At 50.8% G+C, this 18,662-nt stretch overlaps 1 protein-coding gene across 4 annotated transcripts; it reads left to right on the plus strand.

Annotated features, from left to right (window-relative positions):
- Positions 1 to 753: 753 nt before the first annotated feature.
- PRELP (proline and arginine rich end leucine rich repeat protein) lies at positions 754 to 15,221 on the plus strand. Of its 4 annotated transcripts, XM_012459420.2 has the most exons (4): positions 754 to 898; positions 6,791 to 6,826; positions 8,753 to 9,741; positions 12,324 to 15,221. In XM_012459420.2, exons 3-4 carry the CDS (start codon positions 8,769 to 8,771, stop codon positions 12,497 to 12,499), a joined length of 1,149 nt encoding a protein of 382 aa, XP_012314843.1. In that variant the 5' UTR covers positions 754 to 898; positions 6,791 to 6,826; positions 8,753 to 8,768; the 3' UTR covers positions 12,500 to 15,221. The 4 variants fall into 4 exon arrangements, with proteins under 4 accessions (XP_012314843.1, XP_012314842.1, XP_012314844.1 ...); XM_012459419.2 differs by lacking the exon at positions 6,791 to 6,826; XM_012459421.2 differs by lacking the exon at positions 6,791 to 6,826 and having other exon boundaries at positions 754 to 888.
- The last annotated feature ends 3,441 nt before the right edge of the window (positions 15,222 to 18,662 follow it).

The raw sequence follows: 18,662 nt of genomic DNA on the forward strand, positions 1-18,662 counted from the left end.
ATTTCCCATCACTCTGTGTGATGACATACAGCCCCCAAATTTCCCCTAAGTGTGCTATGGAGAAGCTGAAAGAAGCCACTACATTGTCCGCGTGAGCTAGGAATAGTGCCTTTAGGTCTTACATTAAATCTTAATTCTGCCTTAACTTTGCTGTGTAACTCAGGCCAGACTTCTCCCTCTCTGGTTCTCAGAACAGCTCTCTAGCAGCCAAACTGAAGTAATCTCCCATGCCAGTCTGAGACTCCACTTCCTTAGCAACTTCCTGGAGAAGATAACTTAGCAAAAGACTGTCACTGCTCAGAGGAAGCGTCCCAAACCCCTGACTGGCTTAGGAATTTAACACCACAGGAGCAACAGCCCCAGAAGGGAAGGCAATCGTTAGGAATTACACAGGCTAGTGCTGGACCCCACCGTCCACTCTTGGCTTACACAGAGGTTGCTTTCATGTCCTTTCCCTCTGTTAATTTGGCTTGTTTTCCAAACATGGGTCAAACAACCCCTCTCCAGAAGCAGCAGCAGCAGAAGGAAATGTTATTAAAAATGAGTCTGTTAGTGGGCATGGTGTGTGGATGAAGTCTTTGGGAGTCTTGGCTGCCAAATAAAGACTTTATTGTCATTCCTCCTTTCCCAAGCTCCCTCCCTCTCTCCTCTCCTCCCTCCCTCACTCCTCCCTCCTCTCTTCCCCTCCCTCCCTATGATCTGCCCCTCCCTCCCCCTAAGCTAACCTCCCCACCCCAATAGGATCTGGTGGAAGAAAATTCAGGCAAACACAAGCACGCACGCACCACTGGGAGATCAGAACTTCTAGCTGGCTCTCTGCTGCCACAGCTCCGCCAAAGGGAGGGGGTGGAAGACGAGGACTAAACTCACAGCTGAGAGGAGAGGAAGGTGTGTGCAGGTAAGCCCAGTGGGGAGATGGGCGACAGACTGGGAAGAATCTTTCATCCAGTAAGTTTCCTCCGATCTGTCCAACTTTTATCGATCTAGTCTCTATTCTCACTCCTTCCTTCCTCCCACCTTTTTCTCCTCTCAAATGAGTTCAAATTTAGTTTTCCTAATTTCTTTCCTATAGCCTTTTCTCCTTTTCATCACCCCTATATTTGCTTGCTGCAAAAGTTAAGCTTTCCTGCTACAGATGTTTGTTGTAGCACAGACAGCCACGCTGCAAACAATAATTCTACATATCAGGTGTTTCCATAGAAACCGGACTCCAGAACCCATTTCTTTGCACCTTTTCTGTATTGTCACATATTGTCGAAGTCACACATATCACACACAGGCTGCACTTTCACTGCCACCACCCCGCACGGGCACACCAAATGAAAACATCCTGTCCCTTCACCTCTACCCTCTGCATCTGACGTGCAGAGCCAGATATCCTCACCAATATCAGCACACACGCACACACGTTCCCTGCATCTCGTCTCTTGCCCTCTCACATGCCTCCCCAACCATCAGAGCAAAGATAAAGCACGTCTTCCAGCTGAGATGGCAAAGCCAGAAGAAAATCTTTTGTCCCAAGTTCAGGCCGAATAGGGAGGTGACAAGCAAGAGCAGAAGCTGGAAGGGTTTCTCCATTATTCAGGGCTTGACTGGGTAGGGGGGAGAGAAAAGTGGCTTTCCAACCTGCACAGTGTCTTTTCAGCAGCTTTGAATTTCTGTCTCACTGGTCCAAACCACTTGGCTTTTCGAAAGAAAGAAAAGTAAGCAACCCAGTTTCCAATCCTTGAAGGTCCTAATTCCCAGCTCTGGGGGCAGTTCATTTTTTTTTTTTCTTGCAGACAGCCAGAAAAATATTTTTCTTTAAAGCCTTTCTGAAATAATTCCAACCATTCAGGTTGGCACAAGGTCCTGTGGCAGAGGAGGAAAAAGAAAGACAGCAGTTTCTTCAGCAGTTGGGGAGGGGGCAACTGAAGGGCGGTCCCTCTCCTGCTCCCCTGCTCATTCCATTCCATTCATAGAGAGGGTCTGTCCCAAGGCAGGCAGCGTGTAGGGAGATCAGGGGTCACACACACAGTTGATCTTCACAGTCACCTGAGGGCAGGAGAGGGAGGAGTGTGGAGGGCTTACCAAAAATACAGATGTTGGCTCTCACTACAGATCTACAGAATCAAGACCCAGGAATCTTCAGGAGATTCTGATGGTCCACCAGGACTTGAGAACATGAATCAGGGGCCTGAGAGAGAGCTTTGCTGTAATTCATGAGCCCAAGACTGGCAGTGTTAGCTGGGCAGAAGGACTATGTCCTGGAAAAGGAGCTCCAGAGTGTTCCAAATAGGCCATCCTTTTTGGGGAGTGGGAGTAAACAGGGAAGATCTCATCTGAGCTGCCTCCCTCTCTCCTCCTTTGCAAGCACAGGCAGCTACATTTACCACAGAGGAATATTCCAGTAAGACAGTTCCCCCAAGATGGCTCCACAGAGCTGATGTTTCCTCTCACCTGCTAATCTGCCTGCCCCAGGACCCCAGGAGAATGTGCTGGGCCTTTCCCCTAACCCTTCTAGGTCCCTGCTTCTCCTGCCCAGCAGCTGCCTGTCTGGACTCTCACAGAGGGTGGACTGAACTCCTTACTCCCTCTCTATCTCCCTAGCGGGCAACCCCATTTATTGGGCATGTGAGTGAAGTAGTTCAAGGCTGGAAAGGGCAAAAAGCTGAGTGCACAAGACTTGGAGAAGTCATGAATCACAGTGGAACTCCACAGCCTGCTGAGGAAGGCAGGCTTGCGCCTTCAGCCAGTGTCCCCTCACCTGTTGCAAAAAGCATGGGTGAGAAGCTGGTGAATTAGAAAGACAGAACAAGCTTTCCCAGGTGGCTGGGGTCTTCCAGGGTCTCCTCAGTTTGTTGTTTCTGAGACCCAAGTGTGATCTCACAAGCCACAAAGGGGAGGCAGTTGCTCTGTGTAGAAGAGCCAGCACCCCCAAGGATCCCTGCCTTTGAGCAGCCCCTGGGTCTGCCCTCTAGCCAGGCTGGAAGGAAAGAGACCCCATTACTTTGAAATAATAGCAACAAAACCTTAACATTCACAGAACACTCACTTTGCATGTAATGATTCATTTAACCGTCAAAACAGAAAAGAAGGTGTTAGCATGCCCATTTTATAGATGAGAAAAGCAATTGCTTTGCCTACGTCTATCCAGCTAAGCATCTGAAGAACTGCAGGCTTGGGTGTCAGATCTATAACCACTCAAGGCATCAGACACACTGTCCTAGGCTTTCTTCAAGGATTGGAGATGCTGGGGGAGCGGGGCAGAGAAGAATATAGTAGGCGGCAGGCTGTCAGAGAAGTGCCGTCTCACCCTGGTTTCTCCTCCATCCCTCAGAATGGAAAATTTGCTCTTCCAGACTGGTGGCCTGAGGCCAGAAAATCTTCATTCTGTTTACACTTTGCCTTGTGGTAGACACTGGGGAGACAGATGGTCTCTCCATAATAGTGTTATTTGTATTTTTAGCACTTTTTGATCTGTAGTGCATTTTAAAGTTGCTAACCACACTTGTTTCTGACAACTAGGTAAGGAATACAGGTACAGGGAAGATTTTGTTATTCCCATTTTACAGATAAGAAAACTGAGACCCAGAACAGGATTGCATCACCAGGTAGGGGTGGAGGGGCAAGAATCTAGTGCACCACAAGCTCTCCTCCCACTGTCCCAGGAAGGCTCACCCTTGCATCATTTCACCTTTCAGGAAAGGGGCAGCTTGAAGTCATCATGCCCCACACTGCCCCTTTGTTATCTCAGGACCATGTCAGCCCTAATGGGGGCCTTAGACTCGCTCCTCTGCTAACTCTGCTCATAAACTGGTGAAGACTATTTGATTCCCCCTGCTTCCAACTCCCTTCTGGACCACAGGAAGAGATAAAGACAGCAGGATAGCTTTTGGATCTCTAGGTTGAGAACAGAAAGAAGGGAAGAAAGAGAGAGGGGTGTTCCAATGTTCACAGGCATAGCTCTGGGTCTGTTCCAATGCTCACAGGCACCCATTCTGCACAGCAGGGTGGCTCTGGGTCAAGGCATGGAGGCTTAGGGCTGACCAATTAGAAGATCTGACACGTGAGAAGAATGCCTGCACCGAGTGTGGAGAACCCTGCTGCTAACCCCGTCTAGCCCTGGAAGACAAACCCAACCTCATTCCCAGCCCAACCTCAACCTCTCCACACAAAACCAATTGGCTTTAAATAACAGCTGCTCCTAATGACTTGACAAGCCCATCAGGACCTCCACCCATCCCTGCCCTGAGCATAAATATTCCACCAGTCCTGGACCTTTACATTAAATTAATTAGATAGATAGGGAAGGGGACTATCTCACTTTCAAAATCAAGGACTCTGTAGGGCGCTGTGGCTCACGCCTGTAATCCCAGCATTTTGGGAGGCTAAGGCAGGCCGATCGCTTGAGCTCAGGGGTAAAACCAGCTTGGGCAACGTGATAAAACCCCATCTCTACAGAAAAGACAAAAATTAGCCGGGCATGGTAGTGCACGCCTGCCGTTCCAGCTACTCGGGATGCTGAGATGGGAGGATCACCTGAGCCCAGGGTGGCTGAGGCTGCAGTGAGCTGTGATCGTACTACTGAACTCCAGCCTGGGGAACAAAGAGAGATCCTGTCTTAAAAAAAAATCAAGGAGTCTTGAATCTGTGCTTTTATAAACAAATAAATGAGTAAGTAAGCCTCTGCCACTTGCAGAGATTGTGCACTTTATAACATGCCTTCAAATGCATGATCTGGTTTGATCCTCACACAGATGAGGAGCCTGGGGTGGAGAGTCAGAGCCAGGAGCCAAGCCCAGATCCACAATAGTTGGAATTGAAAACTGAATTTAAAACTCTCTAAGGGGCCGGGTGCGGTGGCTTGCTCCTGTAATCCCAGCAATTTGAAAGGCCGAGGTGAGAAGATCACTTGAGCTTAGGAGTTTAAGAACAGCCTGGACAGTATAGTAAGACCCCCATCTCATTTTTGTTTGAGTGAAAAAAGAAAAAAAAATTAAGATTCTCTTAGGAAACATTCTTAAATGTGGAGAGTGAATGTTGGGTTGGGCAAAGCAACTGCTTTTCTTTTCCATGAAGCAGCAGCTTTTCCAGAACCGATGGTGGAGAACAGAGCTGCATGCAATTGGCTGTTGTAGGTGGTCAATAAGCCTTCACTGTCGAGCAATGAGCAGAGCCCAGTAGAAAGCTGTGGGAGGAGAGGTGCACTTGCAAAAGCCTAAGAAAAATTTAAAAACACAGACATGGACCCATCCTAAGGAATTGTATGATTGGACAGAAGTTTCTAGAAGGCAGAAGCATAGAGTGTGGCTCTGAGGCTTTGTAGGAGGGACTATGACCACCCATGGAGTCCGGATACCCTCAGTCTGTCACACAGATTCTGATTTCAGAGACCTAGGACATTACGGAGCACTGCCAGAGAGAATGGCCGTGCTGTCATCTGTCATGACTTCTCATCCTGCCTCCTGGCAAAGCTCCAGCAGGAAGGGGCGTCACCCTATGAGAAAAGCCTTAGCAATGAACGCTATTTCCTTGAGAAGCATCCCTGCACTCTGAATGGTTCTGATTCAGCCCTGGGGTTGAGAGAAGGGGAGGAGAGCAGGTTCAGTTTCCCCACATGACTTGCTCCCGGGAGCATATCCTGGGGAACCTCCTCCTGTTGGCTCTGGGAGGAACTTGGCTAGGCCCAGAGGTTTGGAATGTGAAAGGGTCAGAGGGCTAGGGAAAAGATAAGTTCCCTAAGGGTCTGGTGCTGCACGTGGGGTTGAGGAAGGCCTGTGTTTACTGTGGATGAGAAGGTGGGGCGGCCAGCCTGCTGGGTGGAGCTGTGAGTGGCCTGCCTGCTCCTCTCACCCCTGACAATGAAGACCAGGGCTGCCCTGGTACTGAGCCAAGGAAACCCACTCCCAGCACAGGCCACAGCCACGGTGCCTCACTGCTTTTGCTGGAAGCCCTGGGCAAATTGGTGCCTAGTCCCTGGCACATGCTTTCGGTGACAAAGGCAATGAAGGGATGTAGAAACCTCCCACCGCGTGCCCCCCACCAGTGCTGGGAGCCTCCTTGAGACAGGGGGTCTCATGGTATGAAAGATTCCTTGCTCATTTCTAGGCTTCTGGGTGATTAGAAAACAAAGAATTTTTTTTTTAATCAGGGTCACAAAACTTGAGGCTTTTAGAAATGTTTGTTTTAGAATACTGATGCTTTAACCACCCCCTTAATTTATATGCAAGATGACTGTTCTGTTTTCCAGAAAATTACAGGACAGAATGTTAATTCATAGTTCACCAATTACAAGTGATGTAGGGTTCAGCCAACAAGACTCAAGCTTAAAGTTTTGCAATTAATGCCTTCTCTTTTTAATCCTTGCAATGTATCTCTGAGAATGTTATATCCTTAACAGGAGATCAAGCCAAAAACCTCACTCCAAGATCCTTTGTGATAGGAGGCCAGGGGAAATGGCCTTCCAGACCCCCTTGGAGAGGCCTGCCTTGAAAGAGACCACCTTAGAGGAAGGTGGAGAAGCAACATAGGCTGCAAGATGGTCTCTGCCCTCCTGCCCTCCTGCCTTCCTTCTTCCCTTCCAATACTCAGTATACTGCATAAGCGTTCATATACACACACACAGGATAAGTGAGTTTGCTTATGTGCATGGGACCTGAAGAGGTGTGTGTGAGAGTGTGCAGACTGGGGGGGTCAAGAGTGTGTGTGTGTATGTGTGTGTGTGTGTCTGTATGCATAAGCTGCGGTGAGACACCCTCTATACACCCATGGCTAAGCCCTTCTCTTTCCCATTTCTTGTCACATTCAGCTTTTCCTGAGCATCTGACCTAGAATTCAGCAGCTGGTGAGTGGCTTCTGTTGCCTTCCTTTGATCAAAGCCAGCGAGGAGCCAGGCGCTGGGTCAAGGAAGAAAAGAGTCTAAGCTGACATGGGTTCAAAGGGAAGGCAGGAGAGGCAGGGTGTCTGAATCAACCCAGGGATCACAGGGCCCAGACGCAAGCTGGGGACATACTCCAGCCCAGCCTATCTCAGAGAAGCCTGCATCCCCAGTGTGGCCAGACCTCGAGGCAGTGGAAAGGACACCCCAATTCTGAGGAAGAGGTGAGGAGGGCCAGTTGAAGCAATGTGGGAACAGGGATCATGGCTGGAGGTGTCATAGGAATAACAGCCTTGGAGAGGGGAAGGTACAGGGCATCCCCTCCCAGCCTAGTCCAGGGGAGGATGCCTGTGGGGGCTGTGGCTTTCTGTCTGCAGCCATGGGTCTGTTATTTCCCCAGTTTCAATTCAACTCAAACCACATGGCCCTATCGGGAGGGTCACTGGGCCGATGGGAAGGAGGGCAACACCAAACATCTTTCAGCTCCATATTTCAGTGTTCCCGAGGCTAGCAGGAGGTTCTTCTTGATATCCCACCTCAATACTACCAACTCCAAAGGATACAGGAGCAGCAATGCCAGACCAAAAGAAAGGAAAGTGTTTTCTCCACATCTTTCAATCCCTCCACTGTTTATTTCCTGGGAGCCTCCACATCTGGGGAGAAATTCTTGGCATATCTCCCAATGGCAAAGACCAGTGTTCTCTGAGCCAAGCGGGGGGAGTGGGGAGAGGGGTGGGGAGGCCAGAGCATCTGTGAGCCAGGGTGGATGCAAAGGTGTCGGCAGCACTTCCTTCCCTTCCCAAGATCCACACTAGCTCTCCTCTGGAAGGGAGGGGACCTTGGTTTTTGTCCTGGGTCTGCTGTTAAACAGCACACTGGCCCTGGAGAGTCACTTCTTCCCTCCAGTCCTCAGTTTTTGTAAACAGTGGGGTCTGGAGTTGATTGGTGGATTTCAAACCATTTTTATTGAAGAAACACCCTCCCCCAAATGAATGCTTTGGCTAAAAGTCAATACGTATAATAGGTTTTTTTAAAGAGAGCTGCTCAGGTTGGCATGGGGATGGGTTGAGGGCACCCCAGGGCCACCTCCTCAGTCTCCTCCCTACAGGGGTGCTCCACAGAAATGAAGGCAGTGTTTGAAAACCACTGTGTTATGGGATCTTTAAGGACCTTTCTGGATTTAGCACCCAGGACTCTACATATGCTTTATATATCCTAACATCTCTCTCGAAGACACTGATGATTTTCTCAAGCTATGAATGGGAGGACTGAGGGCCAGAGTAGTTAAGGATCTTCTCTGACAAGCCCCAGGACTCCTGACTCAGAGTCCAGTGTGCTTTCTTTTTTTTAAGACAGAGTTTCGCTCTTGTTGCCCAGGCTGGAGTGCAATCTCGGCTCACTGCAACCTCCGCCTCCCTGGTTCAAACTATTTTCCTGTCTCAGCCTCCCAAGTAGCTGGAATTACAGGCGCACACCACCACACCCAGCTAACTTTTTTGTATTTAGTAGAGACAGGGTTTCACCATGTTGATCAGGCTGGTCTCTAACTACTGACCCCAGGTAATCCACCCACTCTGGCCTCCCAAAGTGCTGGGATTACAGGTGTGCACCACCGTGCCTGGCCCCATATGCTTTCTGTTAGCATGGCGCCCCCTGTTTAGAGTAGGCTCAACATAGCAAGTGGCTAAGCCAATGGGCAGGGAATCCATTGCCCCAAGACCTTGTTACTCCCTCACCTGCTGGGGACAGGCAAACAAGGAGATGCTTCTACAGCTCCCTGAGCTCTGCCCATCTTCCCTGGAGCTCTAGTTCTGCCCAACAGTGGCTTTGAAAACATGACATCTAGTGACTGAGGGCCCAAGGCTAATAACCTCCTCTGTCTTTTCCCTGCAGGTGCATCACCTGGATCATGAGGTCACCCCTCTGCTGGCTCCTCCCACTTCTCATCTTGGCCTCGGTGGCCCAAGGCCAGCCAACAAGACGACCAAGACCCGGGACTGGGCCCGGGCGCAGACCCAGACCCAGGCCCCGGCCCACACCCAGCTTTCCTCAGCCTTATGAACCAGCAGAGCCAACAGACCTGCCTCCTCCCCTCCCTCCAGGCCCTCCATCCATCTTCCCTGACTGTCCCCGCGAATGCTACTGCCCTCCCGATTTCCCATCTGCCCTCTACTGTGATAGCCGCAACCTGCGCAAGGTCCCTATCATCCCGCCCCGCATCCATTACCTGTATCTCCAGAACAACTTCATCACTGAGCTCCCGGTGGAGTCCTTCCAGAATGCCACAGGCCTGCGATGGATTAACCTGGACAACAACCGGATCCGCAAGATAGACCAGAGGGTGCTGGAGAAACTGCCCGGCCTAGTGTTCCTCTACATGGAGAAGAACCAGCTGGAAGAGGTCCCCTCAGCCCTGCCCCGGAACCTGGAGCAGCTGCGGCTGAGCCAGAACCACATCTCCAGAATCCCGCCTGGCGTCTTCAGCAAGCTGGAGAACCTGCTCCTCCTGGATCTCCAGCACAACAGGCTGAGCGACGGCGTCTTCAAGCCCGACACCTTCCAGGGCCTCAAGAACCTCATGCAGCTCAACCTGGCCCACAACATCCTGAGAAAGATGCCGCCCAGGGTCCCCACCGCCATTCACCAGCTCTACCTGGACAGCAACAAGATTGAGACCATCCCTAACGGTTATTTCAAGAGCTTTCCCAACCTTGCCTTCATTCGACTCAACTATAATAAGCTGACGGACAGGGGCCTCCCCAAGAACTCCTTTAACATCTCCAACCTGCTTGTGCTCCACCTGTCACACAACAGGATCAGCAGCATGCCCGCCATCAACAACAGGCTGGAACACCTGTACCTCAACAACAACAGCATCGAGAGTGAGTGGGCTGGGCCGGGGCGGGGCCGCAGGCAAGGAGGCTGGCTCGTGGAGCGCCTCCACCCTCTCTAGGAAGCCTCGGGGTGGGGTGGTATCAAAAGCATCCACTTAGGCACTGGATTTCAATTTATGGCCTTGCCACTTGCTATCTAGGTGACCTTGAAAAGATATTTGACCTCTCTGGGAAGTTTCCTCATCTGTAAAGTGAGAATGGTAATAATAATCTTCTATCGCAAAGGTGATAGGAAGATGTAACAGAGACGTAATATGGAGAAAGTACCCAGGATACCATACTTGGAGGGTCATAGGTTTTCTTCCTTCATTCTTCCTCAGCCCCAGTTCCTTGGCAACTGGATCTATAGGTAGGGTAGCCATGGAATATACTCCTAGACTTTGTGCTAAAAACAGAACAGAGACATTTAAATACGTATCTTGAAATGTCCTGGGCCTGCCCTCTGCAGAAACCCTGTCCCTGTGGGAGGACGCTTCTTCCCAAGCCTGAATCTCGGTTTCAATTCAGAGTATGCAACTGGTAAAAATGTGGCAGCCAGGAAGAAAAGGTCTGTATGCCAGTGCTTTCTGAATCTATCTGGAAGGTTGCAATGTTGAGCTACATTTAAGGGAGAGTTTGCCTAAGTGTCATTTACAGGGTTCTGGACTTGTAGTATCAGCTACAGCCCAGGAGAGGAGATTGGAAGTTGCAGTTTTGCTTCAATCAAAAATTTCAGCTCTGAGCAGAGCGTCAGCAGAAAGATTTAGAAGTGAAATAACATTTTCTCGTTCTTGAACAAAATCAGCCTACATTCACACAAGGGTTGCAGCAGCAGAAGGGAAGAAAGGGATTGAGGGAAAAGAGCAGGACCCCTAGAATGATATTTGGGGATCCTTTAGTTTCCAAGCCATAGATTGTTGGTCTCTACAGTCTTGAAACAAATGGATGGGAAATAGATCCATTCACTCATCTGGGGTAATTTCAAGAAGTAGGGGAGAATTTTTTTTAATCTTAGAAAAAAAGTTTGGGAAAGGGGGAAGAGTGTCTAATTTTACTCTGGAGACAGCACATGAAAATAAAACACATTACCCCTCCAGGAAGCTATAAGGCCAAAATGTAGACAGAAAAGATACCTTGATTAATAAATAGCTAATAGGTCTCTACCAGATTATGGAAGAACAGGTTGCTGGGGGATATCCCAGCCTTCTGAGGTTGAAGTCAGACTCACACCTCACCCACATGAGCCCACCCCCATCCAGCCTGTCTCCTGTGCCTTTCAGAGACAGAACGGGCTCAGTGGGACCTAGGTCAGTGTGACAATTATGTTCTTCACGATGACAGTAACGCTGCCACTGGTACTGTCCTCAAACAGTTTGCAAAATGCTCTTGCCAACATTCTCTTCCCTGATTACAGGGCAGGCACCCCTCTTACCATTTCACAGATTGAAGAACTCAGCATCAGGGTGGCTAGGTAATGGCCTGAAGTCACAAAGCTCATAAGAGAAAACCCCTGTGTCAGGGCCCTTCTGCGACTCCAGTGACAAAGGAGAAAGAGGAGGAAAAGGAAGAGGAAGACAACCGCAATGAAGATGATGCCTACTCTTCCTCCTCCTCTTCCATAAATGATAAGTGAGGCAAGGCTTAGGGATAATAAAACAGTTCATTTAAATGCTGGTATGCCTGGTGCCACAGGCATCTAACAAGAGGTGATGGAGGAAATGGAATCTCAGGCCATGGACCGACCCTTCAGAATCAGTAGGCTTATCGTGTCCTTGGGGCTCTGGAGCTCTCCCCAGACCGTCTTTCCTCTTCTCGTCATCCCTATTTCAGTTACCATCTTTTGCCCATCCTCATGCCTCACATCCGATTCAAAGGAAAACCTGCAGAGTAATTTTCACATCCACGTGCTGGCTTCAGATCTCATCTCACTCCATTGCTTCTCCACACTGTAGCCAGATTCATCTTTGTACAGCATAAACGTGAACATAGGGATCCCAAGGACCCTTCCAGATTTAACACTCCAGGAGACCATGGTTCAAGTAACCTCTTAATAACATTGCTCTCATAAAGACAGTCCTGTTCACTGCCATTCCTCAGACCAGAGATCAAAAGCCTTTTAGTGAAATGTTGTTTGAAAGCCTAACTACTTTCCAGCTTACTCTCCTTAGTACACCACATTGCACTATTACTAGTCCCAGATTGGGCCATATGCAGAATTTTGGCCTCCACAACTTCATTCGAACAGATTCCTCTATCAGAACACCATCCCCTAGATCTCCACCTGTTGTAATCCTATCGATTCTTGAAGGCCCAGCTCAAAATGTACTTCCAGTTCTCTAGAGTGAACTTGCAAGAACAGTCGTTGATCAATTTCAACTTGGTTCATTTTACAAATGAGTAAACTGAGCCTGGGAGTCAAGGCAGCTCATCTATGATCACACATTCCTAAAGCCAGCCAGTTTCAGGGAGAAGTCTGCAGTCCTGGCTGTCCGGTGTCCTCTCTCTTCCCCTTCCTTATCTTGGCTGCCAGCCTCGGTCTGTCCTGATCCCTCCACCTCCATTCCCTGCTGACTTCTCTTCCTTCTCCGTAGAAATCAACGGAACCCAGATTTGCCCCAACGACCTCGTCGCGTTCCATGACTTCTCCTCGGACCTGGAGAACGTGCCACACCTGCGCTACCTGAGGCTGGATGGGAACTACCTGAAGCCGCCCATCCCGCTGGACCTCATGATGTGCTTCCGCCTCCTGCAGTCCGTGGTCATCTAGGCCCTGCTCCGCCACGGATCTGCTCTGACCGCACTTGAAGGCTGGGGCCCAGGCGCCTGTGCCCACCATTCGTTTTCTCTCTCTCCCTTTCTTGCTCCCAGCTTTGCCTCCCTTATCCCACCCTCGAGGCAGGGAAAAGCCATCCATTCTGCTGCAGCCTCAGGAGCGAGACTTCCAAGGGCTCGGTTTGGTACCACCCAGTTGAAAGACACCCAGTGCACACCCAAACTCCTGGCCTTCTGTGGTTTCCCTTTGCTCCAGAAACACAGATGTGTCTAAAGACTTGGTGTCCCCTCTCTCTCCTCCCCCACCCGCCACTCCTGGGGACACCTGGGCCACAGACTGCCTGACATCTGATCTTGGTCCTGGCCCAGCAAGCGGCCCGGAGGTAAGGTTCAGAAAGTCCCCCTGGGGACTCCTCCATCTTGGGCAGCTCTGGCTCAAAGAGGCCGAGAAACCCAGTTCTCCTCGGCCTCGGATCCCTTCTGGCAAAGCTGCTGCTCCGCCGCGCGGTTCCCCGGCACCAGACATCGCCCTGGCCCTGCTGGCCCAGGTCTCCGGGAAGGAGGAGTGAGGGAATGACGGAGGGGCTGCAGGGTCAGGGCTCCCGCAGGGGCCTGCATCTGGCCAGCTGGCCACAGGGATGTGCGGGGGCCCCTCCCGCTCCAGGGTGAACAGAGCACACGCCCTCCTGGCTGGGCCTCAGGAGGAACAGCCAAGGAGAAGCATGGCCCAAGGAACCAGGAAGCAGTCATGGGAGGGGGGTGGTTCAAGCCTGGGATGGGCCCCCGTGGCGTCGACGGGTCCTGCGGCCCCCTTGCCCAACCTCGGGTTTGGGAGCAGCGTTCACAGTGTTTGTGTGGGGGCGGGGAGGGAGGAAGCAGCAGCCCCGCCCCCGCCATCTGTTCTCCATCGGTGAGCGCGGCCTGGCCACTTCCACCCCCCGGGAGGAGGCTCCTGAGAAACAGAGAGGAAGGGGCGGAGCATCTGGACATCTCCACGAAGCCCTCCATGTTTGAAAACGCGCCTCCGCCTCGGAGACAGACGCGTCGGTGCCACCTAGTGGCTGGTAGGGGTAACAGCTGGCCCGAGTCTTCCGCCCGGCCCTCTCCCTGGGGTGATTTTCCTCGGTGGAGGAGCCCCGTGGGATCCCAATATGGAAGAGCCATGGGCCGTGTGCATGGTGTCGCTCGTCTCTAGGGTCTAAAGGGCACAATGGTCCCCAGGCTGGGGCTCATTCCCATCGTGAGTGAGCCCAGGTGAGGACATAGGCGGCTCCCGTTTGTTGTATGCCCTTTCGGGGTGGTGCCTTCTCAGTTCCCGCATCTGCAAACCGAGGAGGTGGATAAGATGCTCCTGGCTGGGCGCGGTGGCTCACGCCTGTAATCCCAGCATTTTGGGAGGCCGAGGCGGGCAGATTATTGCCTGAGCTGAGGAGTTCGAAACCACCCTGACCAATATGGTGAAACCCCGTCTCTACTAAGATACAAAAAAGTTAGCCAAGCGTAGTGGCGCAGGCTTGTAATCCAGCTACTGGGACGCTGAGGCAGGAGAATCGCTTGAGCCCGGGAGGTGGAGGTTGCAGTGAGCCGAGATCATGCCACTGCACTCCAGATTGGGCGACAGAGGGAGACTCTATCTCAAAAAAGAAAAAGAAGAACAGATGCTCTTCTGAGGTCCCTCCGACGCTCATGTTCCGAATCTGCGACTCCATACTTTAAATCATTCTCGAATACAGGACAAGTCCTAAATATTTGCCCCTTTCCTTGCAGTAATTTATTTTCTATATGGACTGTCCCTCCCCCAGAGGCTTCTCCACCCTCCATGCCTGGCCTAGGTGAGCAGCTTGGCAGGTCTCCAAGTGGAACCCGGCCGGGACAAGGCTGCCTCGACTTCACCTTTCCCTCTAACTTCCTCCAAGGGATGATGCCCCTTCTCAGCCCTTTGCATGTGTATGTTGGTGGGAGGCGTAGGGGATGGATGTTCTAGAAATGAGTAAGACACAGTACCCACCCCCAAGTTAGATTGCAAAAAGTTCCAGAGGTTTTAAGAAATTGGGTCTTGAAGTTAGCTGGGTCCCTAACTTCAAGAAATTCCCATTACGTTCCTTCTCACTTTTCTCTTTGGCTAATTATGGAAAATAGGGCCCATTTCATCATAGCCTCCTTCTCCTGTACTCCGCTACAATCGCCGCGTTCATCCTAGCTGCAGCTGGTTTCTCCAAGGCTCCTGCTTAAAGTTGACATATTATTATGGCTGAAAGCAACTTGGGCCTGGATAAGCCCCCCTTCTGCATCTTATTCACAGCTTGCAACCTCAAGGTTGATGAGGCCCTCGGGGAAGAGGTCATTCCCTTGATCCTGCAAACCCAGACTCATTTAGCAGCAAGGCAATCTCCATCATCCCATTGCCCAATCTAGAATATGTCTGCTCTCTCCGTCGCTCTCTGCAGCTGTAAGCCAGAGGGGATTCAAGGTAAATTGGCTTTACAGGCCCCCCTCCCCCAAACACACACACCATGTGCTGGTTTTTGTGTTTAAAAAAGCCCCCTTCTCCATGCACAAGTTCATTTCCTCCATGTTGTTGCCATCGACATATACAGGTGTGTATGTGTACTCTGCATGTGTATCTGTTCTCTCTTGAAGACCGTGGTAACTTTGTGAAATAACTTCCACATTTCAACACGCTTCACAGTAGAGGAAATAAAGTAATATGAAAAACACCCTGCTTGAACTTGGCAATGTGAACAGGGCAAGAATTTGAAGTCATCTTGCCTGCCGGGCACAGTGGCTCTTGTCTGTAATCCCAGCAGTTTGGGAGGCCGAGGTGGGAGGATCGCCTGAGGTCAGGAATTCAAGACCAGCCTGGCCAACATGGTGAAGCCCCTTCTCTACTAAAAATACAAAAAATTGGCTGGATGTTGTGGCACATGCCTGTAATCGCAGCTACTCGGAAAGCTGAGGCAGGAGAATTGCTTGAACCTGGGGGGCAGAGGTTGCAGTAAACTGAGATCGCGACACTGCACTCCAGCCTGGGTGACAGAAGGGGACTTCATCTAAAAAAATAAAATAAAATAAAATAAAGTCATCTTGCTACTCACCCCCTACCATTGAGCCACCATTCCCAGCCCCAGAGCCTCTTACTTGCTCTAACAAGATGGAGAGAAGATTATATTCTTAAGAAATTCCTAGGAAAGCTATTCTAAAGCCTCTTCTCTCTTCCTCTTGCTCCTCCTCCTCTTCTTCTTCTTCTTTTTCTTCTTCTTCTTCCTCTTCTTTCTTTTAATAGCGGCAGGGTCTCATTACGTTGCCCAGGCTGGTCTAGAACTCTTGGCCTCAAGCAATCCTCCCACCTTGGCCTCCCAAAGTGCTGGGACTACAAGTGTGAGCCACTGTGCCCAGTCCCAAAGCCTTTCCTTGAAGAATTTCTCCCAAACTCACAACCCTCATGAAAAATTAATCCTAAATTCCACAAGACTGCCCACACACAGACAAATATATATATGTATTCTTTAAGTCAAACCAGAAATCTGACAGCTGCATTTGAAACCCGAAGCATCGGGTTCTTTCAACCTGCACATACTAAATTGTTGAGCTCCCAGGAGCTCTTTATAGAGGCAGACACAGAAAGATACAAAACAGTTGCCTTTCCTGCCCAAGTAAAGCTTACAGACTAGCTGGGGAGATGCAGTGTGCACACAAAACAGTGAAAGAGCTGCCTCGAGGGCAGAGAGCATAGAGCCAGTCATCTGGAATGGTCTGAAGGCCATGCGGAAGTCCACAGAAGGGTTAGAACAGGGTGCCCCAGAATCTCTCTTCAAAGGGAAGGTTGGTTGCAGAAGTGGGGTCATGACCCTCCCGGGCTACCCATCTTCTTTAGAATGAGAGCTGCCAGGTGAGGCACTCACTGCTCCCACCTGCCTACTAGACAGCTACTTTGGTTCACTTCACGGATGTTCAGTGGACACCGGCCACATGCCAGGTCCCCAGCTAAGAATTCAAGGATGGGTAATAAACACAGCATACCTTTGAGTAAGGGGAAAGAAATCCATGAATGGATACCTCTATGTCTTAAGTGTTTGTAAAAATGCTGTGTATGAACAACATAGAGGAGAGTGCTTTTGCCTCTATCTACAGAAAACCAGAAACGTTCCTCCCATGTGAGCTGGCTAAGGGATAAATCAGATTTGGCCAGGTGGAAGAAAGAAAAAAAGATGCAGGCCGGGTACGGTGGCTCACACCTGTAATCCCAGCACTTTGGGAGACCAAGGTGGGTGGATCACAAGGTCAGGAGTTCGAGACCAGCCTGGCCAACATAATAAAACCCCGTCTCTACTAAAAATACAAAAATTAGCTCATGTGGTGGCAGGTGCCTGCAATCCCAGCTACTTGGGAGGCTGAGGCATTAGAATCATTTGAACCGGTGAGGTGGAGGAGGTTGCAGTGAGCCGAGATCGCATCATTGCACTCCAGCCTGGGTGACAGGGTGAGACTCCATCTCAAAAAAAAAAAAAAAAGAAAAAGAAAAAAAGACACAACCAAGACGGGAAACAGCATGAGTAAAAAGGTAGGAAGGTGTGGAGTCTAGCCTGTGGGGCTTGTGTGTCTGAAACAGAGGAGAGGGTCGTGTTCCGGGCATGGAGTTATGTGGCTGCAAGCCCTCAGCAGGGGATATACCCCTGTCCTCCAAAACGCAGGAGGGTGCCTGAACTTCCCCACCTCTCTCTCCCTGTCCATGAAAAGGGCAACCACAGGGTTGGCTGGCCAGACTTCTGTCCATACCACCTGCCACCTCTGATTCATCAACACGCCTTGTGCTTTTCCTAATGAGAGCTTAGGATTAAGACACCTCCCACGCCTCCTGCTTCCTTTGCCAGGCTCTCGGGGAGCTGGGCTTCCTGGAACAATAGTCTGGGTTAGCCGTTTATCCCCCAGGCCACCTGTACGCATCTGTGAACAGCCCCTTATATTCTTGAGAACAAAAGTGTGTGACCTGAGAGCTTGGGAAAGCAGAGTAGAAGTTTGGGAAAGGGTCTAGGATGACAGCCTGTGTCTGGATGTGGCTCCCGGCAGGAGTAGGGGGAGCAGATGTGTATGCATTGGGAGGAACAATGGTGGGGTGCAGCAACCAAGCAGGGATGGCAGGACCGTGTGTGTCACTGGGAAAGCAGGGAGGGAGAGTGGGAGCAGGCGGCAGGGAGAGTCAATGAACACTTGCATTTCCATTTCTCCCGGGAATAAATGTGTGGGGTGGGAGGGGGAGATGCACCTAGGCTGGCTGTGGGGGCGGAGGGCCTCTGGCTGCAAAGCCCAGGCTGTGGAGAGAAGATGGAGGCACACAGCCTGCCAAATGTGCCATCTGCCTCCCGGGCGCCCTCCAGGATCCAGGGCTATCTTTTCCTCCACCCAGCAGAGCCTCTGACGGCATCTCTCCCCAGGTTGGGGGCTGCAGGGGTACAACAGGCTCTTCTCTGATGACCAGGCTCTTGGGCTGGAGGAAGCCCCCTCTCACACCAGCTGGCGCCCAGGAACACAGCAAGCCAAGTGCTGGCCTCGTGGGCCAGGCTATTAGATCGGCCTCTTCACCTGGTGTGCCAGGGCAGAGATGAGTTCTGCCAAGCCATCTGCTCTGAGGGTCCGGAACCACATGCACTCAGGACTCCTGGGGGAGAAGGTAGGAATGGGGAGGGTCATATGAACTAAAGAAAACTCACTGACCTGAGAGTCAAAAAGTCTAGGCATTGGCCCTGGCTTTGTGTGGCCGAGGGCAAGCCACCTCATCTCTGGGCCTCACTTTCCTCATCTCTATCATAGGGATTTGGACTAGATCTTTAGGGGGCCTCACAGCTGGAATTCAGTATCTAGTCAGTGGGAAGGAGTAGGGAACAAGGAGCATCACTGAGAAACCGAGGTGGGCGCCGGGGCACAGGCTGGCAGAAGCTGGGGGAAGGCACCTTAGCCGCTCACCCTCTGCCTTCAGCAAGGACTTGCTCAGCAGCCTGCTCGAGGCAGCAAGGAAAGGGGAGTGTTTCCAGATAAGTGCAGTTGGCCCTCTGGATCTGTGGGTTCCACATCCATGGATTCAACCAACCGCAGATTGAAAATATTCAGAAAAAAAATTTTTCCACAAAGTTCCAAAAAGCAAAACTTGAATTCGCTGTGTG

Source organism: Aotus nancymaae, unplaced genomic scaffold (assembly GCF_030222135.1).
Source record: "Aotus nancymaae isolate 86718 unplaced genomic scaffold, 86718_ANA_hifiasm-v0.15.2.pri h1tg000039l, whole genome shotgun sequence".
NCBI lineage: Eukaryota > Metazoa > Chordata > Mammalia > Primates > Aotidae > Aotus > Aotus nancymaae.

Excerpts from the sequence above, each read along its gene's own strand:
- PRELP (XM_012459420.2), top strand. The coding sequence starts at position 8,769 with ATGAGGTCACCCCTCTGCTGGCTCCTCCCACTTCTCATCTTGGCCTCG. Across the intron at positions 9,742-12,323 it reads CAACAACAACAGCATCGAGA|AAATCAACGGAACCCAGATT; the intron begins GTGAGTGGGCTG and ends CCTTCTCCGTAG.